At 40.3% G+C, this 27,218-nt stretch overlaps 2 protein-coding genes across 2 annotated transcripts in view; one reads left to right on the top strand and one right to left on the bottom strand.

Moving 5' to 3' along the window:
* The window catches only part of SLC25A21 (solute carrier family 25 (mitochondrial oxoadipate carrier), member 21), a 115,219-nt gene extending 107,706 nt beyond the window's left edge, over positions 1 to 7,513 (top strand). The window contains exons 7-9 of the mRNA XM_009319374.1: positions 3,764 to 3,945; positions 4,764 to 4,816; positions 7,369 to 7,513. Coding sequence (XP_009317649.1) covers positions 3,764 to 3,945; positions 4,764 to 4,816; positions 7,369 to 7,439 — 306 coding nt within the window. The 3' untranslated portion in view covers positions 7,440 to 7,513. The remainder of the gene's footprint in view (positions 1 to 3,763; positions 3,946 to 4,763; positions 4,817 to 7,368) is intronic.
* A 5,139-nt stretch (positions 7,514 to 12,652) lies between these two features.
* The window catches only part of PAX9 (paired box 9), a 20,901-nt gene continuing 6,335 nt past the window's right edge, over positions 12,653 to 27,218 (bottom strand). Inside the window, exons 4-7 of the mRNA XM_009319466.1 lie at positions 20,448 to 20,456; positions 20,311 to 20,317; positions 18,002 to 18,069; positions 12,653 to 12,907 (exon numbers count right to left, since the gene is read on the bottom strand). Coding sequence (XP_009317741.1) covers positions 12,653 to 12,907; positions 18,002 to 18,069; positions 20,311 to 20,317; positions 20,448 to 20,456 — 339 coding nt within the window. The remainder of the gene's footprint in view (positions 12,908 to 18,001; positions 18,070 to 20,310; positions 20,318 to 20,447; positions 20,457 to 27,218) is intronic.

Raw genomic sequence — 27,218 nt, 5'->3', positions numbered from 1 at the left:
CAGAAACTAATAATTTAAAACTGTCTCCAGTGGGTGACACTCTTGTACATGGGTGTGTATGTGCTAGATTTAGGGCTAGAATTTTCTGTTGCTAGAAATTATGGAATATAAAAGAAGGAATTAAGCAGCATATGATTCAGGAGGAACTTATGAAGTCTCCACTTATCTAAAAATGCTATGATAGGAGTAATGAAGTATAAAAAGCAGCGAGATAACATCTCAAATTTTTTTCTGCCAAAGAAAGCAGGGAAATCCAGCAGGACATGCATAGATATGGCACTTATTAGTGATGCCTACTTGTCTCTTTACTTTTGATGGCTGCTGGTGCTCACAGGGCAGGGACTCAGGTGTACAGGAAATGTGATTGTGAAGAGTGTGGTAAAAAGGTGAGATGATCACAGATTGCGTTATCCAACCATGGCAAAGTTATTCCATTGTGAATAAGCAAACTGGTATTTCACTTCCTTGTGGTATACTGTACTGTGGTGTGGCACCATCTAAAATCAAGTTTCTGTTCTACATGTTCTACTCATACTGCAGAAAAATCACCTTTGCCTAAGAACAGAATTCATATATGGTTTTCCTCCAGTTCTGCCATTTATGAAAGCAAGAGGAGCTTGTCAGACTCTTCTTTTCTAAGGTACCAAATACGAAACATATAATATTCAGTCAGTGGATACAGTCTAAATGTAGTTAGAAATATTTTGGCATTGTCCATGGGGCAGGCAAAGGACAGATTTCGGTATAAAAAGAAAGACGCTGCTTCCTGATAGCACCAACTTGCACCTACATGATAAACAGCCAATGTTCCTTGTCCGTGTAAGCATTGTAGACAGAGGCATAAATTATGTTTGGGAATCTCTTTTTTCACTTGGAAGCAGCAGCACAGTAAAAAGCCACTACTCTGTGCTTTTAGAAAAAAATAACTTTTTAATTATTTTTAACAGCTACATTTATTTTGTGTGTTATACAAATGAAATGATCCAGATATTACAGTGACAAATGCCACAAAAACCTTTCCCATGAGATACGTAATAAAAAAATCAAGTTATATAGCAAAGCTAGTGTATACCATAGCACATTTGGTTAGAATCCAGTTTTGTGAATGAGCAAAATGCTGCCTTTCAACATTTTCTGTGTCACAAATACTGGGATAGAAATAAAGCAATCTGTGGTGTTGGTGCAGTGTCTGGTTTCAATAGATGCTCACTTGATTGGACACCCACTATATCCTACACTCTGTGGCCCTCTCAAACACAAAGCAGGCATTGGGAATTCACCAAAATACGAAAATGTTCAATCATTCAAATATAGAAGGGATTTGTCAGGAGCAGCAGGGCTTGAAATTCCATGCTTAATGTCGTGGTTTAACCCCAGTCGGCAGCTAAGCACCACACAGCCACTCGCTCACCCTCCCACCCTGGTGGGATGGGGGAGAGAATTGGAAGAGCAAAAGTGAAAAAACTTGTGGGTTGAGATAACAACAGTTTAATACTTAAGGGGGGGAGGGAATAATAATAATAATATTGTAATGGAAAGTAAAGCAATGAGAGAGAGAGAGAGCGCGCATGCAAAACCCCAGGGGAAAAAAAAACACAAGTGATGCAACCACTCACCACCCGCCAATGGACGCCCAGTCAGTCCCCGAGCAGCGATCGCTGCCCCCCAGCCAACTCCCCCCAGCTTATATACTGAGCATGACGTCATATGGTATGGAATATCCTTTTGGCCAGTCTGGGTCAGCTGTCCTGGCTGTGCCCCCTCCCGGCTTCTTGTGCACCTCCAGCCTTCTCAGTCGGCAGAGCATGGGAAGCTGAAAAGTCCTTGACGAGTGTAAGCACTACTTAGCAACAGCTAAAACATGGGTGTGTTATCAACATTATTCTCATGCTAAATCCAAAACACAGCACTGTACCAGCTACTAGGAAGAAAATTAACTCTATCCCAGCTGAAACCAGGACACTTAACAAGTAAATATTTTTGCCTAACACATATTGCCCAGCCCAGAGGGCAGCCCGCTGTACTTGGCGCTGTGGAAGAAAGTGTCCTTGTGCCAAATTGCTTGACAAAGATATTTCAGACCATTCTGGACTATGAAAAGTCAACAGAGCAGTTGTATTGTCCTCACTGTAGCCTGGTTTGAGGAGGTTAGTACAATCTGGAATAGTATTTAGCTCTCAGGTGTGGGTATAATCATACACCTGCTGCCTGGAGGTAGGTAAGCACCATGCCGGAGCGGGGTGCTTACTGCTGCCCCTCAAACTTTAAACAGAGTCCTTTTTTCTTCTCTAGATACCAGAAATATTGGCTTTATTTTATTTGCATTTAAACCACTGTCAGTATGTACAGAATAAACAGAAATTTGCTGCGAAGGTTTTTGCTAATGAAGTCTTGCAATTCTTTATGTACCACAAGCCATTCTAATTTTTAAAAGGTATTACCAGTATGTTTCATGTTTTGTGAAATCAAGGTGTTGAGTTTTTCTGCAAGTACTAAAAAGCCCTGTTGATTTTGACATTTCTCTCTAAACACCTGTATGGACTTTGTCTAATGTATATTATGGAAGTTTTAATTTATGTTTCTTGTTGCTAATCTGGAAAGGAAAACTTCTTCATTGTTTCCGTTTTCAGTCACAAATGTACAGGTTTAGGAAACAAAGAACTCTCTCGTTTTAATATTGTGCTGATGTTATAACATGGCAAGAACATTTGTTATTTTACTGATGATTTTGTATAATTAAAGTACCTTCATGAAAAAAAATGGAACTGCATCTGTAGAGTCTCCTATAGCAAAAAAGTGTCCTTGCTGTTGAAGACCAATAGCAAAAAAATATGTGCATAGGAAATGCACTGGAACACACTTCCCTGTGACTTCCACTGCTTAGAGAAATAGGATTAAACTTGCTTCAAGAGACTTTGACTCCCAGATAAACTCCGAGTTCTTTGATGTCATAGAAAATGCCAAGGTAGGAGGTCTTTCTCAAAGATCAAATAAAACCCCGTTGGACTGTGAACTGTGAGTGAGCAAAGAAGTTTTTAGATGCACTTCTAACCTGCTTCTAACTTTTACCATGAATATATAGTAGGGTTCAGAAACAATCTGTTGTAAATTCTTCAGCCAATTAGCTGAGTGAGTTACCACCGTTTATAATGCGCAGAACGTGGAGGCTCTTTTGCAGTTGCGCTGAGCTGGATTGTTAATAACAGGAAGCTAGCACTTCTCAGTACAGTGGATCAGCTACATGTGAAAATAAATGTAAAAAACCTGGAGGGGAATGGCAGCAGACTGAGATTAGCCTTTATTTAATTTAGCATTTGGGGGTCCAACACACAAATGAGCGTTTTAGTAGGCTTCATGGTGGAAGTTGCTGTCATTTGTAAAATATTCTGGCCAATTAGCTAATAGTGTGCTTGGATTTCTCCTGTTTTGATACAGTAATACTAAGTACATTGTGAAGCCCAATTATACAAATCATCCCCATATGCCATACCAGTCTTTCTTTATGAACTGTGTTTATAAATCCTGTGTGAGGAAATGTGTACTTCAGCAATTTAGACCATGTGTAAAAACATAGCCAATAGGATTGTCAAGAAAACAAGTTCCAGCATAGGAAATCCTAATGTGTTCCGCTAAAATAACACGAGTGTGTTGTGTTGTGTGAGTTTTCTGATTAAATACATATTACTTTATAGTGCTTAACCTGCCTAGGTCCTTCCGTTTCCCTTTTTATTCTTTCTTTCTTTCTTTCTCTCTTTCTTTGTAGGATCCAAATTTGGAGTTTTTGAGGAAATTTGGAATTGGGCTAGTCTCAGGAACAATAGCCTCAATTATTAACATTCCTTTTGATGTTGCAAAAAGTAGGATTCAAGGACCACAGCCAGTTCCTGGAGAGATCAAGTACAGAACCTGTTTTAAAACTATGGCAACAGTCTATAAAGAGGAAGGGTAAAACATTCTTATTTTAATAAATGTCCAGACCTCTGTTTTAGTTCATATGGGTCCATAAAACCATGTTGTTATATTTCAGATTTGACGAGGACCATTAAGCCACCCTGAACTCAAGTATCAAAAGAACACAATGTAACATTTTGAAAATGTATTTTAGAATTACAAGGAGATATCCCCCTACTCCATGTGAACTTTTACAAAAGACTTACAAGATGATTATTGGGTTGTCAAAATTTATGTTCCACAAATAAATGCTTCGTATATCTCATGTGTAATTTTTTCAACTCTTCATTTTGTAAAAGGAAAATATCAACAGAAAACAGGATATTTCCCAATTTAATCCCATTGTAATTATACAGACCTCTGTACCTTTAAAATGACTGCTGAAATAATTAAATTGGGGACAGATCCTCGTGGCAATAACATTTTCCAACTTTTTAAAATATTTCTCAAGTGGGGACTGAGTTGTAGCTTTGATATTCAATTATAGCAGTCATTTTGTCCATGTATGCAGCTGTTGTTAACAGACTTGTCTTGAAAGTAAAACCATCTCACTGATTAAAGTCATATTTCTGATTGGCTAGGCTCACAACATAGCTTTTGTGACTGAACATTGATTAACTTTTTCTCTTCATCTGATCTGCCTCTGTAAAATGTTAAAATCCAGATACTGCCTGCTATTGAACATGTGTAATTTCAAATAATTGCTTCTAAGTGCTCTGCCAGCATTTTAACAAACACATGCTAAAATTCCATTCTTCTTTTAGAGCAAGAATATTGTTTGAAATGTTTTGTTTGTTTTTCTTCTGCTACAGATTTCTGGCTCTGTACAAAGGCTTGGTTCCCAAGATCATGAGGCTTGGTCCAGGTAATTTTCCCTCTGTCATTTCTATATTGCTTTTGTTCTTGCTTTCTCGTCCCGTTTTTCAATTTCTTGAAAAAATGTAGGAAGCATCAGTCAAATAAATGAAACAGTATACCAGAAATCATCAAAATCTCTTTCATTTTTGAATGATTTCTTTTGATAATAGCATCATCTAATAGTATCATAGATGGATTTGGCTAAATATGTGTCTAAAAAAATTATTTACATGTACACATCAGATGATTGCAGATCCAAGTAACTGCTGGTTTATGCAATTACTTTATTTCTGAACAAGCCAAATGCATCCATGCAAATGCCAGAACTGTAATACCTTTGGAAGTGGTTCTTAAAGCTTGTCCCATTCCTTCTAATGGGATTTTTTGGTTTCACTAGGACTATTCTGTACCCATGTAAAGTCACGTTAAAATGTTAGAGTCTTTCCAGCATAAATGCTCTCAACTACTCGAAGCATAGCCCAAGCGTATCAAATTCCAGTTACTTTCTTCTTCCTGTGCTCTGCGGGGGCTGTAAGGAACGGACACTAAAAAACCGATAGCATGAGCTGGGAAGAGACTTGCATGGCCCTAGAAGGCTAAGAGGACAAGGATAACTTAAAACTGGGTTTGTTGATTGACCCCTTCTCACTAGTTGATACTCCAAATGTGGGAGCAGAGTGGTTGAGAGCTAGATCTTCTTCGACTTTTAGACTATTTTTCCCTGAGTGGTTTTGATTAATCATGAAAGCAAAGCACTGGGCCCTTAGACTTTGCCAGCCCACAGCGGCAGTCTGTGTCAAAAAGAGCAGAAGCCCCAATTTGAACAGTATCCCATTTCCGTGAAATTGTATTTCCAATTGTGCAAGGTGGTTTAATAGGCAAGAACACACATGGTTAAAAGCAAGTAGGTACAGAGTCTGTTCTGCGGTATAAAGGAGGCATTAGGTTTGTCTGTAAATGTTTGCATATCCAATCCGTCTGGCTAAGTGCTAGACCATGCCTGGTTATTGTGCAGGGTAAAGGAAGAAGGTGGGGAGGGGAAACAGGGCAGCAAGGCATAACTCTGGAGCTAAAAGCCTTTTCCCTCATACTCCAAAGATACTAGATTACATAAAGGACAAAGAGAAGGCAGGGTTTCGCTTCCCCAATACCCGTTAGCACAGCAGATTTTGGAATAAAATTTTCCATCTTACAAACGACTATGCGTTCTGGCCCAGATCCAGCAAGTCAGTTAAGTGTGTACTTTGTTTTAAACGCTTTTGTAGTCCCATCAACTAATATATAGATTTGGCTTTCCGATGAAACAATAATGCAATCTTTATTGTGATTGGGAAGGTAATTCCTTCTTTCAACATGTGAATGCTTTCAGAAAAAGAGATACACAAACAGATCACACAGTATGAGAATTGGAATCAGCTTTGATTTGAGTTCAAATCACACCTTAGACATTGTGCCTATGATTTGTTTATTGGTCAAAGCCTTTTGCAAACTTTTGCTCTGTCTAGCTGTCTGTGAGTTGCTGTTCACAGAGGATTTCAAATCTGATGATCGTTCGTTAGGATAAATAACATGGGAAAACTCATGTGGTAGTTCTGTGTGCCCAGTGGTGGTTCTGTGTGCCCATCTACCTAGAAAGGTCAGCCCAGTTCAGCAGAAGACTTGTTTGTTAGAGGTGCCACTCTAACCCGCTAACTGAGCCAACAGGCAAAGGCAAAGGAAAGAAAATATTTGTGCCCCGGTGCGAGCACCCACAAGCAGCACATTGTAACACACTTTTGCTCCTGCAGCCTGGAATCCGATTCTCTTCCCCATCTTCTCCAACTAGAAGCTTCTCTATATGTTTAGTTACATATATATACCTTCTGAAATATTCCCTTCTTTAGCTGACACAGTAATTTCAGCCCGGTTACAGAAGGGCTTTAGTCTGGCTTCACTATCAGTAAAGATACTTTATGGCATTCAAGCTGGGATTTTATACTGTTATCAATTCTAGCAGATAATGCCATTCCATCAGATCAAAACTTTGCCTGTGGATTCATAGCCAGGTGCAAGCACAGGAAAGTTATTCTCATTTCAATACTGTGATCTTCTGCTTTAGACATGGTAAACAAACAACTGAAAACCTTTCTTGAACCTCACCTGGAAGCATTTCATCACCCTGGTGATGAATTTTTGTCATTTCACTACTCAAGTTGCTCTTTCATGGCCAAATCTAACTCTAAACAAACGCACAAATATACACATATTCAGATTAAAAGCTTCACTTGTAAAAGAACAAAGAAAAATATTAATCCTGAAAATATGATATGAAAAATCACACTGAGGGTGATTTTGATGTAATATACAAGCTTTTCACATCAACTTTATGGTCTATTATTAAGTAAAATTGGTATGGTTTAAGAACTGGTGAATTTTTAATGAATTAGGGAATTAGTAGAATTATCCAGTTTGCAAATAAGGCTTTGCCATATCCTGGTTTAGATTACACACTACAAATGCTCTACAAAATCTTGAAAGTACTGAATTTTGTATGTAGTAAAATAATATCTTTTCTTCCAGGTGGTGCAGTGATGCTTTTGGTTTACGAATACGTTTATGCCTGGCTTCAGGACACAGTTGATCACAAGTAGCGATTCTGAAAAATGTACTCTTTAAAATTATATGCATTCTAAAATACACTTTAATAAAGTAGAAGTGATTCTCATCCTTTATGATGGCGAATGCCCTCAGATTACACTGATGTTAATACAGTTCAAAACAAATTTGGTCTTCAGGTCCTGATCCAAGAAAACATTTAAGCACATGCTTCTCTGTAAGTGCATAAATAAATAGCACAGTTGATATTTGTAATTGTTTTACCGGATCAAGAGAAAATGTAAAGGAGACATAGAAACAAGTTAGTTTTTCAAGGACAAACTGAAAATTCTGGACATTGAATTATACTATGTAGTCAATACACTTTTTTTTAAATTTCAGCTGAAATGGCAAGGTAATAACTTTCAGGAGATTTTTGAAGAAAAAAATGGAATAATCCTGTGGAGCCAGGTACTAAGCTAGTGTAAACTGACAGCTCCATTGACTCCAGGTTAGGAACATGACCCATACTCTGCAAACTCTTGCGTCAATCTTGGGTCCAGTTTCAATTCAGTCCAGTACAATTTCAACACTGATAGAAGAGCTTCTTAAGTTGTTGGGAGTTAGGGTAGAAAAAGGTCCCACAGTTAAATGTCCTACTTGTTCTTAGCCATATATATTGTATAAATCTCACTCAGGTCACAGAAGACACTGAAAATAATTAGTCTCAATCAAGTTACATAAAAGTGCAAAACAACTGTGGGAATCATAGAAGAAATGAGTAAATAAATGAATGGAAAAAAATATTTTTAGGCATATGAGATTTTACTGTGAATTTTTTATCCACCTCCATATACTATTGCTTAAAGAGCTGTCCTGTGATAAAAATGCTCAATGCACCCTGACTGCCCCTTTAGCCTTTCATTACCACCATGGGATGGAGAAACAATGTTCTAGACTGATAGCACATATGCAGTCGTAATTAGCTAGCCATACACCTCAAAGAAATGCACCTTTCTATAGATAAAAAACATTGTTCTAAAGCTAAAATTGTTGCTTTTCCCAGTCACTGTAAATGTAAATAATATTTCAGTGACGTACTCCTGTCTTTACTAGCCATGCTAACTAGCTCTGTGAAATAATTTCTGCTATGCTAATTGAAGACATAGTTTCAGTTCATACAGTTGTGCCACTCTACAGCTTCAAGAACACTTTAAATAACTTAAAATTACACATTATTCTGTTATAAAAATGTTGCCATTATCTAAACTTGGTTTGTTGTCAAATGAATGCATATCCTTGCAATTGCTGAAAGTTTCTGTATCACCCCGTACTGCATTCACACTTAACTTTAAATGTTCTTCCTTGTAAGGAGGTACAAACCTTTTTCCCAGCAATCCTAAAGAAGTATCTTTACAGATTGTTACTTGAAAATGACAGTTCACATGTGAAGTCTCATCTCACGAGTGTTTTTAATGCATTAGAAAAGCAACAAAAAGCTAAAAATAGAAATGCATTCTCAGCGCTTTCAAGGATGCTTGTACTGACATGCTCAATAAACCTCTCTTTTGTCTAAATTTGACAGCAGCGACTTCTCATACCTATGCTACTTCATAGCTAAAATCAATAAAATTAGCTCTGTTACAGTTTATAATTTTAAGGCAAATGTTCCTCGTTGTTGCATTTCATTATCGGTACTTAGCCAAAGAGAAGACACTACTAATATAATTTTGAAAATTAAAAGCAAAATGTTTTATAATTAGTCTTTTATTAATTTAGAGCATTCAAAATATAAAAATAAAAGGCTTTAAACATACTGTATATACATATATAGCCTTCGGGTTTACATCCTTTCCAACATGATTTTTTTTCAGTTAATAGCTCAGCCTGATCTTTGAGAAAAAGAGAACCATCAGAAAGCAGATAACACAGCACTGTTTTAGAAAACAAACCCATGAACGTGCCAGCCCAATCCCCCATCACTCCTGGTGTAATATGGGGTCTGATTCAGTTTTACACTGGAGGTCTTCTGTACCGGGACCATGCAAACACGTGGGGCTGTCATAGAAGGGAGTATTAGCCTTCACCGATTTCTCTGAAAACATTTGACACTCTGGGAATGGAGTGTAGGCTTTTCAGATTAAAAACTTAAAGTCTGCACTCACATGTACTGCATATTTCCCAAATTAATCCATTCACCTCAGTGGGTTCACTCCAGATTTATACCCCTGGACCTGACAGCAGCAGTTGACCCTTGTTTATTATTTAAAAAAGAAAAACCAATTCCCTTTTTCTCCTTTATTTATTGTGAAGTGGCTTAAAGTTGTGTGGCTAATAAGCTAGCATGTTGTGTTTTTCAGTTTACCCATGAGTTTAAGCAGGAAAAAAAGTCCTTGGGCAAAGGAGTATTCTGCATTGTAGGTTTACATTTAAAAAAAAAAAGTTATGAAAATTCACACCAAAAAAAAATCCATCACAGGCAGTTCACCAAGGGCCAAGGTCAGGTACCTTTGCTCACTCTGAGCAACACTTTCTGCATACAGCCCCACTGACTCTCCACTCGGGGTAAGGTATTATATACAGCAGGCAGATGCGCAAAGAGCCGTACCTAAACAAACATAAAACAAAAATGGTTCATGCACATGAGGAATAATTAACATCATGTCTTGTCCTTGCTTTATAAATTATCCCGATTTGGCTGAAGACAAGATAATGCAAACAACTGATACAAGCTAAGGATCTGTCTCTCTAAGTATCTCCCAAAACACATTAATGCCTCATGGGAATCTCAGAAAAGACGGCTTTTATCCCAGAAATGACCTCTTGTTGCTCGGGAAAATTTTGAAACCTTTCAACGTAGGCACACTTTGTTACAGGCTTGTGAATTCCTGGAGCTCAAAAAGCTGTGCTACAGAAGGCTTCTTTTTTTTCAGGTTTTTTCCTCCTTTGATGTACCTCATTTGTGCTGTATGGGTAACAATAAGTAGACTTACTCAATAATTCTACAACCCAGTAAAATAACTAGGTTGAAAGCTAAAGTCCTGTTGCCAGCTTAATCATTTATTGACTCATGAGCTCTTTCTTATCTTTTTTTTTCCTCCATTTTATTTTTAGTGAAGAAGTGTCTAGAATTAAACTGATTTCTTTTTCATGGTGTTAAGGCTTGTCTTATTTCAGCTACAACTGCATAAAGGCAGAATAATGTCCGTCACGTCACTAACAGTGTGGCAGAGTGGAAATCCACTTGTGTGCACGTTAGCTTTAGTGGTTTCAAAGAAACATCCTTCAAAAAGCGTTCTACTGAATAACAAGGGTTTAGGCATCTCATTAAAGCTAAACAGCTGTCGAATGCCTTTGAGGCTGAAGAATACGGGATCGCATCCGAGGTCTGATCTTTCTTTCCTTAGGGCCATAATACAATACCTGTGTTCTTTATAGAAATACAGTTCTGCTAACTATTTTTTAATGCAAAAAACAAAGGTGGCAGCAGCCCGTTGAGTCCATCTATATTTCAGTGGATATACTGTGCATAACATATGTATTGGTTACTTAGATTATTATGAAAATTTACCCACAGCTGTCTCCGTGATGAAAGCTAGAAATCCACAAAGAGAGGACTGTATTTTAAGAGGGGACCGTATTTTACCTTCCCACTGAATGAATGTTTAATATGGTATGCAGATAGAGCAAAATTTGAAGAATGAAGTTTTCTCCTCTGTCTTACCTATCTCTAGTGTCATTTAAGTTATTGCACAACATTTATAAAAATACACAATATATTAATATTCTATGAAGGATATGAAATGTCACACCAGGCTTAATTTTTTTTTGTCCGTGTTCATATTCTGAACATACCTACAGCATGTGGAAAGCATTCTGGAATAATAGTCAGAACTTTATTATTGCCCGAGGAAAACAGGTAAATTTTCAAAGATCAGAACGTTAGCTCTCTTGGGATTAAAGTTTAAAGCAAAATAACTGGCACAGAGTACTTGCCACTGGATACAGAAACGTAGAGAGGGAATTTGTTAATATTAAATAATATCTGTGTTTGTAGCACCACCACCAGTACACCTATAAGGGAAAAAAATGCTTCAGAACACCAATGTAAACTTTACCAAGAGCCATATTTTACATTCATTAAAGCAGAAATTAAAGACAACTTTGTCTTAAAAAAATTACAACATAATCTTGGGGGCAAAAATGCTGGACATAAGTGAGCCGACAATGATGGTACAATTCTGTTTCTCAGTGGGTTTGTTGACTGACATGGCTTTGTAAGCATCTCTGCACAGGTTGCACACTAACGGCATTTTCGTCTACAGTTTCCAGTCTTGTTCAGATATTTTCCACCCATTTCTGTTTGTATACTTAACACGGATGTGGTGTTTAATGAATCTGGGAGTCTGGGTATAGCTGGGGAGAGTTACTTGGCTGGATTTCTGCCTTTGAATTTTCTGCTAAAGAGATAACTGTATTTCATGAGATGTTGAAGCCTCCACTGTAGGCACAAAAACATGATGAAAAAAAACTTACCTAAACCTCATCACGAGGCTATCACCCCACCACGCAAAGACACAGAAAATAGCTAGAAAGTCACCTTTTTAACTTAAAAAAAAAAAAAAGTAGAAATAAATGTACTGGAAGGTGAACACAAATGCTGTCAAAAGCCTATATTTACAAATGGATAAAAACACAAAGGTATTACTAGTGCCTGACGATGGCGACATGCCAGAAGAATCTGAGAGCCACCTATTGCCTTGGTTCTATATTTGATTACCAAAACCCAACAAAAGAACCAAAAAGTGATCTCTTAGTAGCAGTGGATTGTACAACCTCGTCGATGAAAGTGTTGTTCTCTAGGCAATCGGCAAACACCTCCCATTTAGCCGCCTTTGCTGATTCGAGGCATAGCAGAATTTTCTGTGGTGATTTTTCTTTATTGATTTTTACACAAATCTTAATAACAATTGCACATTTAGAAAGACTGTGATGATTAAGAATAAATATGTGTGGTTTGACCAGGAGAGAGTGGGACAAGGCTCCACGAGCCCGTTGAGGGACGCAAGGTCTTTACTTAAAGAGTGCAACACCACACTTCTCTCAGTTTCTGATGTTGTCTTCAGCTCTTTCAATCCCAAAAGCCTTACGGGAGACAAGTCACGAGGAGAAATGCCAGGTATCACCGGCATGAAGAGAGCAGTCCATGAGCCAGGCTCAGGGGATGACCAGCCAGCAGGCTCGTGGTGGTCCTGGACCGGCTCCTGCATCAGAGCGCGGAGGCCGTGACCGAGTGGCTGCCCTCCCTGGCCGTCTGCATGCCCTTGAACGCCAGCGAGGCGGGGATGTCGCAGCTGTGAGGGGACAGCGGGGTGCCTCCAGCATGCTGCCAGCCGTGGCTGGCCATGTAGCCAGATGGGGCGGCACTGTACGTCATGTAAGGTGACACTTGGGCTGGTGTGGCGTAGGGAGGCATGGCTGGTGCTGACACGAAACTGCTGACAGCTGGGAGGCCATTGGGTGCCTGAAAGGAAAGGGAAAAACGTTTCTAACAGAGTAAGACACAGTGGATCTGCTGTAAAAGAAGCTGCCCTCAGATGCTGCCCTACGAGTCTTTGTACAAGAACCAGAGCCAGTGATGCCCGCGGGACATCCATAACCACTCCCCTGGATTTCAGGGGCACAGTGACCCCCTTGTGCTTTGCTTTTAAGACCAGCTACTCTTCATCAGCCCTGCACACCTCTCCCAGCAGCCTGTCCCAGTCAGTGACCAGCCACAGGTGTTTAGGGAACACACACCGAGGGCAGGGCAGGAACTGCCAAGCCCCCCCGTACACCCGCCCACCTTCCCACAAGCTGTTGTTCAGGGACTCCTTAAGCTCATGGTTGCATCTAATCATTACATTTGAGAGCTACTGCTGGAGCTATTTGTGACGCATTTGTCCCATCTCTCTCACTGAGCACCTTCATCTTCTTGGCAATGAGTCCCATGGCTTGGAGCAGGTGGGCTATAATATTGACCCACCTTCCCCAGATTTTGCATGGGGTGTTGGCCTTGGCAGGTAGTGCTGTGACAGTTTAAGCTGGGTGTGCAATGACCACGGCCATACCAGCTGCAGGAGAGACGGGCCCATCCCAGCACCTCGCCTACCCCAGCCCTGAAGGAGGGTGGGCTCAGCCCTGAGCTGCAGCAGGCAGGCATGGGCATGGATCCCGAAGCAACGCTCCCCGGAGCAGAGAGGCAACAAGCAGCCGGGGGGGTGGGAACATCTTAAACTCGTCGGTAACTGTTTGCTCAGAGCATGAGTCAGAACTATAGTACTATTATTATTGATGATGTCTGTTAAAAATCTGTTTTCTAGGTACTCGGGATATAACCTTGCAAATGTTCTTTGCTCACAGCTTCTCCTGGTTTCAATAGGGCTTCTGTGCACAAAACAATTGCACGGCTGGGTCCTTTCCTGTGAGCTATTTTCCTAGGTCCTTCCATAGGCTGGGGAGAAGGTTTCTATTTAAATAGAGAAGGGAGAGTCCTTCAGTCTGCCACAGTAGGATCTCACAATGAATGACTCCTTATTTAAATAAAAAGTGTTCAGTGGTTTATTTCACACCCTGTAAATGCTTCTTCAGCAGAGCATGTACAAACCAAGACCATTTATCTTGTTTAAGTTCCGATTTGTGTAGTGTTTATGTTTTAGGATTTGGGGTGGTATTTTTTCCCAAAAACATTTCCTATCTGAATATGAAAGAACAGGTATCGATTCAACAAATCATGTAGCATCTGCCATTTTTAATCACCTGGTAGAACTGGACCTAACCTGGATAGTGCAGAGTTAAGAAATGAAAGAGACTTTTGTTTCTGCAAAAACTTCACATGAAGTTAACATTTCACTTGTTCAATTCCTGTCTGGATTGCACCTGCCTAAATTTCCAGTATTTACCACCATAAGGCACTGGCCTTGTTTCAGGCTCATGAGTTTCCTACCAGTGTAAGTCACAGTTCCACTGGCTGGACTGTTCTCTCATTGCCACTTGGGAAACCAAGCAGTAATCCTGCTGGAGTCAATATAAGCGTGTACAGCAATCTAAAACAGCAGGAGGCAGTGACAGGATCCCAGCCACAAGCCTCCGATAGGTATATTAATTAGTACAAAACATACAGCTGCAGCAGCAATGTAATTGTCATTCCAAATCCATAAACACTTTGTTGAAGCTGAACTTGCCTTATTCTTTTGAAAATCCAAATACATGACCTGACCTTCAACTCCAATTACACGTCCCCTACTGTGTCTCAGAATTACACTTTAGCCTCAGCTCTAAATATCAGTGTTTGCAACAATGCTAATTAATAAAAACCTTCAAATAATTGCACTGTAAATTAGTACACTTCTTAAATCACATGGAAAATTATTTCACTGAATTTACTGGAAAGTAAAAAGTGTGACAGGCCCTAAAAAGCTGCTGTTCTCCAAGCTCCCTGCCTATTCCACTCTAAAGTGCTTTTCAGAAGAACGTGAAACAAGAAAAGAACACCTCTCTGTTGTTCCTAACAAACAGCAACAAAAAGCTTTTCACAGAGGCAGTAGAGCCATTAGAGCCATTTTGTAACACTGGGACGTCAAGAGCCACAACCCAAAGGGATCCTGCATAGAGAAGAACTACAGAAACCCTGAAGGGGTGCTGGAAGGAGGAAAGGGGCAAGTCCCTGAACAGTCTCATAGCCATTGTGGCAGCACAAACGTCCAGCCCCTGAGGCTCAGAAGAGGTTTTTTAGACTCTGTGAGGCCACCCTGCTCCTCCAGGCTTGCCCACTCCCAAGCAGGCTGGTACCAAGCAGTGGGCTCAAGGATGTGCCTGGAAGCCCCATTTTAAGTAGGATTCCTCACTATGAGTGGTCGTGTCCCGTGAACCCTTGGCTGTGCTTTTGAAAGGATTCCTCCTAGGCCACAGAGAAGGCACATGTCTCTCCAGCTTCCTGTGTTGTCACTGCTCCCCTCTCTCTACCCCGTGTGGCTCTGGGAAAAGTCAGAGTCCTCATCTGCCACAGAGAAGAAGAGAAAATGCTTCCCATATGTTGTGCAGACTGCCATGCTGTAGGATGCTCTCCAACCGCTGGCACTTCCTCTTAGAGCTCTTTAGAAAAGGCAGATGCTCTAACAACATCTCGTCTGCGGAAGAGTAAGACTGTAAATGCATCCTTCAAAGTTGTGCATAGTGCTGCATTATGCCAAGGCAAAATACTGCTCAATGCAACCACTTTGCCAAGCACCTCTACCCACCCCATCATCACGGGCCAAGAGTACGTGGGTAGTGCTACCTGTGAGAAAGGCAACTTTTGGTCTTCAAGAAATTACTTCCTGCTATGTCCAAACACTGTGTCCGGGCAAAAAAAAGTCCCTGGAGCTGATGACTGTGTACATGTAAATAAAACAGACCAGATCCAATTCTTTGGCCCTGAGGGTGAGCAGCACCATGCAATAGTCAGCCCTACGGCTCTCCTCTCTTCTGCCAGAAACAAGGTGGCCTCGTCCACACAGCCTGGCGGGCAGGGTCCCTGGGCTGTGCCCTGCCTGACCCAATGCTGGGGCAGAGGCTGGTCATGTGCTAGTGGGCACAGGCTAGATCTGTGCCAGGCAACATGCCAACAAGCCACCTCTTTGCTGGTCCACCGATGCTCGAGCCCATGTCCTGCAGCTCCTACAGACAAGGCTGCCAGGGGTTTCTCAGCAGCCAGAAACTGATCACTTTGCATGATTTGGGGCATGCTCCTGAACAGCTCATATTAACTCAGGGACTGTTGATGAATATTTAATCCAATCATATATATGTTCCTCTACTTCTATTTATCATTGTGTGCCCTTCCTTAGTATGGTCTTACGGCATGAAGTAAAATGAAAGTCTCTGAACGATAACTAATGGAGAAGCCCTAGTTTGTTACTGAATTACATTGGAGGTGCTACTTGGGTCGTTACTGATAAAACAGATGGGACTTGACTAAAGGTTCACTAGTTTTTGTAAAAGCTTAATTTAAAAGAATACCTGTCCTGATTTATAACAGACAGAACAACCCTTTCACCCCACCACCACCCTTTAGGTAAATTGCAACTGAGATAACTGATGTTTTTATAGTGTTTAACTATTTTGAATGTGAGAAAGATCTTGCCCTAACTACTGAGGGCAGGACATGGAGGCAGTTGGGTCAGGACCGCCAGTTGCAACCTGTCAGAGGCCACCAATGCTGGAAAGCTGTTGTTGCTGCCTCACTGAATTAATGAATCATTCTTATTTTAGTTCCAGTGCTATAAAGCTTTACCACTCAAAACCATGATGATGTAAATGCCAGTAGGCGCCTTCAGCCAGCCAAGCAGGCGGCACTGGGACGGGTAAGGACTGGCCTGGCGTGTAACGCAGTTCTGCTTCAGGGAAGGTTTCAGCCATACCCACAAAGCAGCCAGAGGCCTCCTCTGGTCCAAATCTAAAGCTGAGGGGATAGAGAAAACTTCACTTTATGTGATTTAAAACTATGGTACTCAAAAAAAAAAAACCCTGATTTTCATCTCTGACTTTCATCAGTGAAGGACTTGACCCAATAATTTTAACCACAAGAGTTAAACTTGTGTTTAACTTCTAAACAGCTTTAGATACAATGTGTAGGTTATCAGAAGGGTTGAATCTTGTCTGTCAATCTGGCACTTTTTACAAACATGACATTCACTTAAAATAAATGGAGGGGATTAAGTTCCATGACCCTGGATATACTGGATGAATAATTCATCCTGCAGTATTTCAATCAGAGGAAATGAACACCAAAATCTAAACATTCATAATTAGGAGTGCGAGAACCCCATGGTGTTTATGGATTTTTAAAACCCTTAGAACTTGTTTTAAGTGCAGAGCTTCTTGAACCTGGTTTTTAAGTTTTATAAATATTTTTTTTCTTAATTTAAACCATTGCTTTTCAAGGGAAATCTAATTTTTAAAGCAAACAAACAAACATGTAGTTCTAACTGCACAAGAAACTCTGCTGTGCAAATGATAAGGGTTCCTGTTTGAAAGCGCTTACTGTCCAGCTTCTACAGAGAGAAACATTTGCTCTGAATTGCTGCTTCTATCAATGTTTTAAAACAACTTACAGAGTAAGTATTTCCAAATTTTAAAGCTGTGTTCAAAACCTGGAACACACGACCTCCCACTGATTTGCAAATTCAGTTAAAAATGTTCTCACAAAGATACCTGCAAAACAACAGTGGTTGGGTCAGGATCACAAGTTGGGTCTGGTTCCTTTCTGCCAACGTGCTGATATGCACCAGTGCCAGTGAAAGGAATATCCAGGCCAGAATTCAAAGCCAAGGTGGACATAAAGTCTTTCTTCAGGTCACATAAAATGATGCTGCTGAAACAAATGGACTGCATGTATTTTCGCCAGTGAAGGAGTCGGTTCAGTAGTTTTAACAGAGGGAATTTTTAGTTTTAGACACTTTAGGTACAACACTAACTAAAGACTTTTGTTGTCGTTGTTTTCAGTCTATTTGGGATTTGGGACACAGAGGGGGTGGGTGGATGAAAAGCAAGTCTAGAACCAAGCTTATGTGGGATTGTCTTTGGAATACGTAATTGCCATTAGCTGTTTGGACTCCTGAAAGTCCAAACAGTTCCTCTCCAAACCAGAGATAACCCACACACACCCTTTGATTTCTGTAATGAAGGTTATGCTGGTGTAATGTGTCATACATTTCAGCCTCCTCTCTCCTGCATTGTAAGGTGAGACAGGGCACAAGCTTTCTGGACAAACTTCCCAATTAATGCGCATCAGACAAACTACCTGACTTTTTTTTTTTCCCTGCCTTGGCCGTGTTAATACCAGAGAAACACACAAGCTACATTCCACTTTCAGGCACTGTGGTATAAATTCAAATTCTATCTTGTAATTAATTGATATTATTTTGTTTTGTTTCATCCCCCTCTCTTTCTTCTCTGCCTTTTGCTTCCGAGGTACGTGTTCTCTGAGCATCAAAATTAGACACACTCCCTGCGATCCATTCCCATGTGGCTTCTAAGTATTTCAGAAAACGACCTAGAGTCATAGCATTCAAAATCACAGACCTGCATTTATGTTAGTTATCGTTAATAGCAATAATGCAAATGACCTCATTTCAGGTTTACATAAATAAAAACGAGAGCAGATTTGATGCCACAGGTGGATGCCCCTCAGTCTAATAGTCTAACTCTAAAGTAAGTGTCCAAAAGAATTTAAATTATTCTTCTTAAAGTTATTCTTTCCAATTATTTGAATCACTTGCCCATTGTAATGTAATTGTTACAATATTTTATTAAATAGATAATTTATTGCATAGACTAAGAGTGTATCTTTTGTAGAAGTATTCTAAATGTCTATGGAAAAAAGTGTTTCTGGAGAAAAAACATAGGCTTCAAGCTCGAGTTACCTAATTCACCAGCCCTAATGAGCTTGAACAGTGACTCAGCCCAAACTCCCCTGCTGGAATCAGCAGAAGTTCAGCCTGTGTCAAGACTTGGGGAACACACCTCTGGTGAATAAGGTTGCTATTTAATTTGTATTTCTCAATTCTAACACCGACTTGGATGGAACGAATCCTTCCTGTCCTTGGATCAGCAAGCTCAGCGCGTTGCCTTGATCCTCCAGCACGGAGCCTTTCCCCGAGAGCAAATGAAACAAATCTGCAGAGGTATCACAACCGCGTAACTGAGAGCGGCAGCTCCCCGGCAAAGTGGAGGGCTGGCTGCAGCTTTAGCTGCAGGGACGCTACCGTAGCTCTGCAGACAGACACCCTCTCGCTGCTCATTTTTCAAAATGAAAAACTTAAAACAATTTCTGGAAATGCTGAGTCTTTTCTGAATGTCCTGAAAACACAGTCACAAAGTAGCTACTGGATAAGTCATTTTTTCCACAGCAAGAGGAAAGCATAGCAGGGAGCAGAGCTGAGTATCTAGTCCTTCAATCAGAAGAGCAAATTACCTTAAAAACCCAGAGGGTACCTCATGTTCTTAGTGACGTGCACATAATCAGTCAAAAAGGTTATGGCAACAAGACTAGGAGCAATCAAACACAAACTGCAAACATAAAGGAAGCAAACATGCTAAATCTCCCTTTTTAATTGGAGGTTAAATATGATTTATAAATCAAACCAACATATGGGGTCCCAAGGGAAGAGTAAACAAAATTTCCAAGAAAAACATCATCAGCAGGCCTGTAATGGAAATCTCATTTAGGAAAATGGCATTACCTAAAGATGTAAGTAATACACCTATGTTTCTTTTAAGGTTTTAAAATGAATAACCTTAAATAATATTTTGTAGAAATTGCAGTTAACTAAATTAGAGCTAAATTCTGAAGCTGCTATTCAGTGCTACAGCATCAGTGGGAAAAGTGACGATCCTACAAACACACATTCAGATCAGTGTCCCACTAAAATTAACGTGCCTACACAGGTAAGTCAGAGTTACCTAAAGAAGAAGGATTACAAAAGTGAGCACTGAGTAAATTTCTCCAGTTTATGATAACGCTTTTTATTAAAAATCTTTTTAAGAAAAATGTAATAAAATTGCTAAGCTGTATGTGAATAACCTAGTCAGAGTTGACCCTGCAATTCAGAGTTTGCTGTCTTTTTATAATGCTGGAAAAAATTCTTGCAAAAATCTTTTCTTATTAGACTATATATCCATATTCTTAGATGAATGAACTTATTTTACTGACCATATTCCCCCTTTGATTTTCTATTAATTTCACCGCAAGAAGAGAATAAAACAGACTCTGAAAAGTGAGGGCATTGTCATTAAATAATTTTGACATCCAAAAAATCTTGAGCAGAAGGGGAAACATTTTGTAGGTAGGATATTACTCTGAAACATATGCCTTTCTCTTCAACAAAGACTGAACAGTGGTAATACATTGGAACTGAGGAGCTTTTAAAGTAACACATGGGCAAGGGGTTTACAGTCAGTCTATTGCTCAGCTGAGCTGGGTTGATTCCCAGAAGGCTGAGCTTTGAAAAATGGAAAGAGATCTTTCAAGAACGGGGAATTACAGTATTTCTCTTTCACCGTAAACGTACGAAGCAATGCTGGTATTCTAGTTGAAGTCACAATTAAAATGGAGTTATTTGCATGCTTGAGTGTTTTAAGATTCCAAACGTAATTAGTTACCCAATCCTATACAGTGTCTCTTACAAAGATGCCATTTTCTTTACAGTTATTTCTCCGGTTACTAAATTCAATGCATTACAATGTACTGCAAGAGAAAATCATACTACTTCCTTCTAAAATAATGTTCATTCCCTTAATAATGAGCAGATCCCATTCCCCTTGTTTAATGTGCTTTTTTATTAACTTAAAGTTGTTTCCTTTACTTACAGGCATCCCCAGCTGCACTGAATAACACAGAAATCAGATAATATCGAGTGTTTTAACTATAGTTGCGACATGCATCAAGATCACTCTTAATTATATTTTCTTATCAAATTTTAAATCTCAGCCTCTTCAGGGAAATAAAAACCCACTTTTGGAAATAGTAATAGTAACTTGAATTTACACACCATCACTGATCTTTTCCTAAAGGAGCCGGGGGCATTTTATGTCTTTTCCAAAACAAACTATGGCAGAAACAAAAGAAAAAAAAACCTCTTTCTCAGAGACTGAGGAATCCACTACAAAAACAACAGAGGAAAAGAGAGGTAGGAGAAAAAGGCGCAACGGCAACAAGGCAGACGGAGGTTGTTGTAAAACCTAAATGCACTCCGAGGGAAAAGCGGAGAGCAAGGGTTTCCAAACGTTCTTCAGAAGGATGGGTTTAGATGATTTTCACAGTGAAGTGAGATCTACCACATACGGCACACCAAGCACACCCTAATATGTCCATGTGAAATGTCTCCCAAACGTAGATTATTGTGCAAGGTCTGTATGTTCATGGAATGGTTGCTTTCCATTCATACTCCAGTTTAGGAAGTATGATATAAATGGAAGTCACTGCCTTTCCAGTGAAGGTGCTGGATCTTGGGATATATTCAATTATTTAACAAACCTCACAACCAGACTCCCTCAAAGTGGAGTGAAAACAAATTTTTTGCTGTGAGCACAAAGCTTGATTTTGATGACAAAGACACAACTTGAGTCTCCCTTAGACACATGTACTGTGCTTACGAGGCCAGAAGGAAAGCTCAGAAAAAAAATTATGCCGTATAAGAAAACTCCCTTGACTAGGAACTAACAACAGATTTGCATAGTTGTAGAACAGATTTGCACAATAATTCCCCCTTGGTATTTTGGCAAAATTTTGAGTCAGGCAGGGTACACATGGACATTAAACAAGCAAATACACTGAAAGGAATAAACATTTATTATTTCTACACTGATGATTAAAACTGTAATGTATTAGCAAAAGGTTCTATGAAAAATGCCTTCTTAATATATTTATCAATGTATTGTAATTTCAATATGGTGTTATTTAAATGAAACTGAGGTTGGAAGAAGGAGACTTACGGACACAGAGACATCAAAGGAATTTTTGAGGGCTAGAAGCCAGGCAAATATGGGGTCAAACTGGTAAAGTCCCCACTTTGGCCTCTTCAGGGAGAGCCAAAACAGCGGTCCCCTTTGTCTAACAAATCTCTGATGCTGCAGAGGCAATTACTGGGAAGCTGCTAAGCTAACGAGGGTGAAATCACAGCCCATCGATTATTGAATGCCTATGGTCATTATGACTAGATATATAGGCAATTCCTAAGAGCTGATAAATTGCCACAACAGACAAATTCAATCACACCATACAGTCTTTATCTACTTCCCACTCTACCAAGTGGTGGTAGAGCAAGCACCAGAAGGCTGAACAGATGAAGTCCTATCGAATCCCCCTGCCCCTGGCACTCTGCTCCTTGGCTGTGATAGGTATCTCCCACCACTCTCGCTTTTCAGTCCCTGGTCCTGTTTGTCACGGTGGAGCTCCTGGTGGGTTGGGGCCCTTTGAGCAGAGGGTGCTCAGAGTGCAGTTTGAGTGTCATTATACCATTCACTCACCTCTCTGACTTTCTTTTTTAGTTTCATCCGGGTGGAGTGCCCTGAAGCCATGTGGGTTGGTGGGCAGGGCACTGTGTTTTGGCCGTGGAAGCAGGTGGCCAGTAAGAGGCAGGTCTCACAAATGGGGTTCGAATGGGGTGCCATCCAGATCACCTGGGAAGGAATCGGGTGCATGTAGTGGGATCAGCTCATGCCCCTCACCCACAACATGCAATGACATGGATGCCTAGACCTCGAGCAAGCCGTCTTAGTGACAGTATTTTAATAACAGGCACTGGTCTGGAGATCCTAATGAGAGTGACACAGAACCACACAGTCTCCAAGCCAAGGTCTGAACCCCTGCACCAGACAGGAACTCTGCTAACAATTCTGCTAGGTACTACGGCAAGAAAGCAAATAAGCACCTCTCCTCAACACCTTCCCACCCACCCCCCCCCCCCCAGGGTTTGAGTGAAGAGCGGGAGGTCCAGACCTTTATCATTGATGGATTTTGCACAGACCCATAGCAGGAATCCAACTGACTGAATCCTGAGTTAGAATATAAAATGCTAAATAAGTAATCTGCTAATTAATTTTTTCAAAAAATAATCCGTGTAGGAGGGTCATGTAATTGGCCATAACATTTAAGGTTACATTTTCATCTTATTCCCAAAGAAGTTAACGTATGTTGTGGGTTCTCAGCACTGCAGATAAAAACAATTACAGATGCTTTGGACACCGCATATACAGTTCATTGTTCATCTACAATCAAAGGTCAGGAACTAAATATTTACATTGCCTACATTTTCTGTGCAAATAATTGTCCAGAATTGCACCCACAATTATTTGCAATCACTTGCCCTTTATGTGCTTACAGCACAAGGAGCTCATGACCCCTAATCAGAACGCAGCCAAAGGACAGGGAGTGCTGTCCCAGCAAAGCCGAAAACTCAAGCCACTAACAGCTGATGAAGTTCAGCTGAGACAGAGGTGAAGCGGTTGCTACTTTCAGGTCTGCCCAATGTGCCAGAGGAAGACTTCACTCAAACCATGTTCACAAGCCCCTCTGAATTAGGAGGAGTGTTTTCAGCAACTCCGGTAGGTTTGGGATCAGGCCTCCAAATAGCATACCCTTTCCAGGAGCGAGCTTGCAATAACCACTTGCTCTTAGACCCCTCCAGTTACAAGCTTTTTCCCGTTAATGAGTATCAGCTCCCTTTGGCAATGTGCACATCTGCTTCCTGCAATGCACACAGCAAATAATTCTGAAAAAAACTATTTCCAAAGCTATTTGCCTCTCAACAAATTGTACAGACATATGTCAGATCTTCTGCATTTTCATACACGTGTAAATACAGATCACAATTTTTTCAGTTTGCATATCCATGACATTAGTCCAGAAAGTCACAAGCATCAGATGCCTGAAAACTGCATTTTAAATATGATACATATTTATTAAATGTTTTCATTTCAAATGCAGGGTATAAATGGGTTTGTATTTCAGTGATTTCACCTATTTTTTTTTCCTTATGCAGCTGTCAGTATAAGCTGCGTAATGCATAAAATACTCAGAATATTCATCCTTTGTATTAATAATATAATTATCTGTAGAGGCCTTCCCCCCAACATCACAGTAAGTGTGCCTCTCCGTATAAATACTGCAATATAACTGAGCTCTGTATGAAATGTGTACGACCCAAAACTGTCAAGCTTTCAGGAAAAACTGTTTTCCTTTTCAGTTTCTCTGATTCACAGTCTCTCTGTTTGCAAAGCTGTATGACAAATTTGTGAATATGATGCACCAGGAAAATATAATGCAATTGCTTAAGTGTAAACGACAACTTGGGACATCAGGTAATTAAAAATGAATAGAAACTTGACAAGGCATCTCTGTGATTTCCTGGGGAACATTTGGTACAGAATCAGTCTGCCAGGCAGAGCTTTCAACTCCCCAAACCCAAATACCCAACAACATCGCAAACAAAGGCCCCAGAGACACCAGGAAATTCATAATACTTAAAGTGAAAAATGTTCTACATCCACAAGTTCAGTTTCATGTTAAACGAGTGTGACTGCATATTGCTGAGGCAAAAATGTGACGTCTTCTTGCCTCTTTTGCAGAGTCCTTTCCCAGGCCGAATTCCCACTGATGTGTGGGGCAAGGGGTGAAATGCAGCCTTTTGAACCCATCGAAGAGATCAGCCTTGGCTGCCGGCTGACAAGTCTGGGAGGTCACTAAGAGTTTCGCCTGAAAAAAGCCTACAGGATCCCGTGTGTTCAAACAAATGTATATCATTTAAAAGGAGGGATCAAATAAATGTATGTTAAAAGTACAGAAAACCTTGTTCTTTGGGCTCAATTTTTCTAGTCTTCCCATGCAGAGGGAGTTTCCAGGGGATTTCTTGAGAAGTAAAATATTATCGTCCATGACTAAGGCTAGGGGAACAAGTCCTTCACTCACCTAGTAGCTATGGAGCTACTTGCAAGCTGTGGACAGGTGAACCTTGAATGTTGCTGATGCTTAATATGTAGCTGATACTTGTTGGAAACAGCAGAATTCCCTATTGCTCACACAAAATCCTTTGTTACTGTGCTTCAGAGCACATTCCCTCTGTTCCTGTTGTGTAATTGGAAAGCCTAAGTAAAACACGCACGCTTGATTCCCTGCTGCTCTACTCCTCTTGTAGGCGCCGCTGACTTTGGTAATACAGACGTAAAACTGGAATATTACAGAACAGTCACTTCTCTTCTCTGGGGAAAATCTGCTGTCTGCCTTCTTAAGACCCAGCTTTTGTAATGAGCTTTGCCCAAAGGAGATGAGGAGAACAGCATTTACCCTGAAGTCCAAAGACGGAGCCTATTTCACCGTAGTCCTTCTGGCACATAAATTATGACTGTGGCTTCCCCATTTTCCACGATTCCAGACACCCTTTTGCTAGATCCATGCAAATGAACCAATGTTCTCTCCTGTCCCCTGCTCATCTATTTACACCCAAAGCAGTACACATTGCAAGAGACTATGTAAAGATCTAAGAACATCAGAGCCTTTTGGTGAGGCTCTACTGTCACAAACCGTCACCCCAGACTCACTGCGCTTCAGCGAACGGACAGCTAGGCAGTGCTATGTGCAGCAAGAATTTGGTTCCTAAATTTCACTTTGCACCTGGTTGGAACAAATCTTTTGGCAAAAAGAACGTTGCAAAAACTGCAGAAAATCACATTTTCACATCCTTATTTGACATGAATTTTCTCTGAATACATTTTAAATTAGCAAGGTAGTAAACTTGTGACAGACAAAGCAATTAATGTACATGTGAATGAATCCTCTGGTAAGCAAGTCTGAATACTACCTGAATAGACTGGTCTATACATTAGAACTTTCCAAAGCCAAATTCTATTTACCCGTGTTATTGGGGGGGGTGTGGGGAGGGGGGATCTCCTCTGTGTCTTCTTTTAGTGAGCAGGGTTCTGAAAATGACCTTTTGGATAAATACTTTTTAGCTTTTCTGCCCTTTTAAACTCTCTGGACAATGTATTTTGGTAAATTAATTCCATTTTATTAATAGCAAGTTGCTCCATTTTTAAATAGCAAGTAAGTTTAAATTACATTTATCAGGTGACCTTTCAGGTTGAACAAAACTTTAAAGTAAGACTGGTATTGACAGTAGAACAGTGATGTATTGCGAAGATGAAAGCATAAATATTGAAAGAGTGAAAACAGATAAAAAATAGTTTCCAACACCAGCATTGAAAATAACCCGATGTACATGACATTGTTCCTCAACACGTTTGCTGAGGTAAATGAGATACCAACAGAAGCAATGGTTTATAGCCTATGAGCCGGATCCTGTGAATCCTTCAGCGGAATTGTGCGCAGAAGGCCCAGCCTGGAACCTAAGGCAGCACAGCCACGGTACAGCTGTTCTTAACAGAATAATGACAAGCTATTTCCATCGGTTTTAGTAAGACTGCTAACACTTTGTTTCGTTTTTAAAGAAAATTGTGGAAGGATGAATATTAACTCTAACAATTCTATCTTTAACCATACAGTCATGGCTGTACTACACTGTGCATTATTTGTAATATTAAAAGAACAGAATAATAATGGGATAATAGAAAAACGTAATACAAAACAAATAGCACAGCACTGAGGGCAGCACATTGTTTGTAAGGCAATATATGTAATAAAGCGGTGGTTCACTTTTGGGGCCTACAGTATTTCCCACTCTGCCTCATTCACCTCTTTGCAAGCATTCCCGCCGTTGGCGCTCCACATCTTGAATTTGGAAGGGTCTGATTCAGCTACTCTCGGCACCAAATACGAGCTACAAATGTCTCCTCGACACGGAATCCAAAACCAGACACAGCACTCGAAAACTATGTCCAAAACCTCCGCCTTTGAATGGAAACACGCTAAACAGAGATCGCGGTTTTTCCTCGACTTCGTTACGAGCGCAACAAACGCATGGCCGGGAAGTCAACGCATCTGAGAAACCTCTGATGCGTTTTGCAATGTTGCCATCGCACGGAAAAAAAAGTTTTCAAAACCTGTGCCTTCCCAACGAGTAACAGTTGAGCCTTTTACAGCTTTTCTCCTGGCATGGGATTTGATTAGCAAGTACAAAGATTTAGACAGAGATTTATGAAGTAACAGTTATATTGTGTTGTAATTAAAACGTAGGAAATTCGCCGTCTACTTAAGCGTTTAAAAATGCTTCATGTAGGAAGCAATTACACCTCATTTTCAAATTATTCCCCTGCCTACAGAGCACGCTGCGGACAGGGTAAAACGCGACTTTAAGGGCGGC

This window comes from Pygoscelis adeliae, unplaced genomic scaffold (assembly GCF_000699105.1).
Source record: "Pygoscelis adeliae isolate BGI_AS28 unplaced genomic scaffold, ASM69910v1 Scaffold71, whole genome shotgun sequence".
In the NCBI taxonomy this organism is placed as follows: Eukaryota; Metazoa; Chordata; class Aves; order Sphenisciformes; family Spheniscidae; genus Pygoscelis; species Pygoscelis adeliae.
The sequence above is the reverse complement of the archived record's forward strand: the minus strand, read 5'-3'. Positions and strand labels throughout refer to the sequence as shown.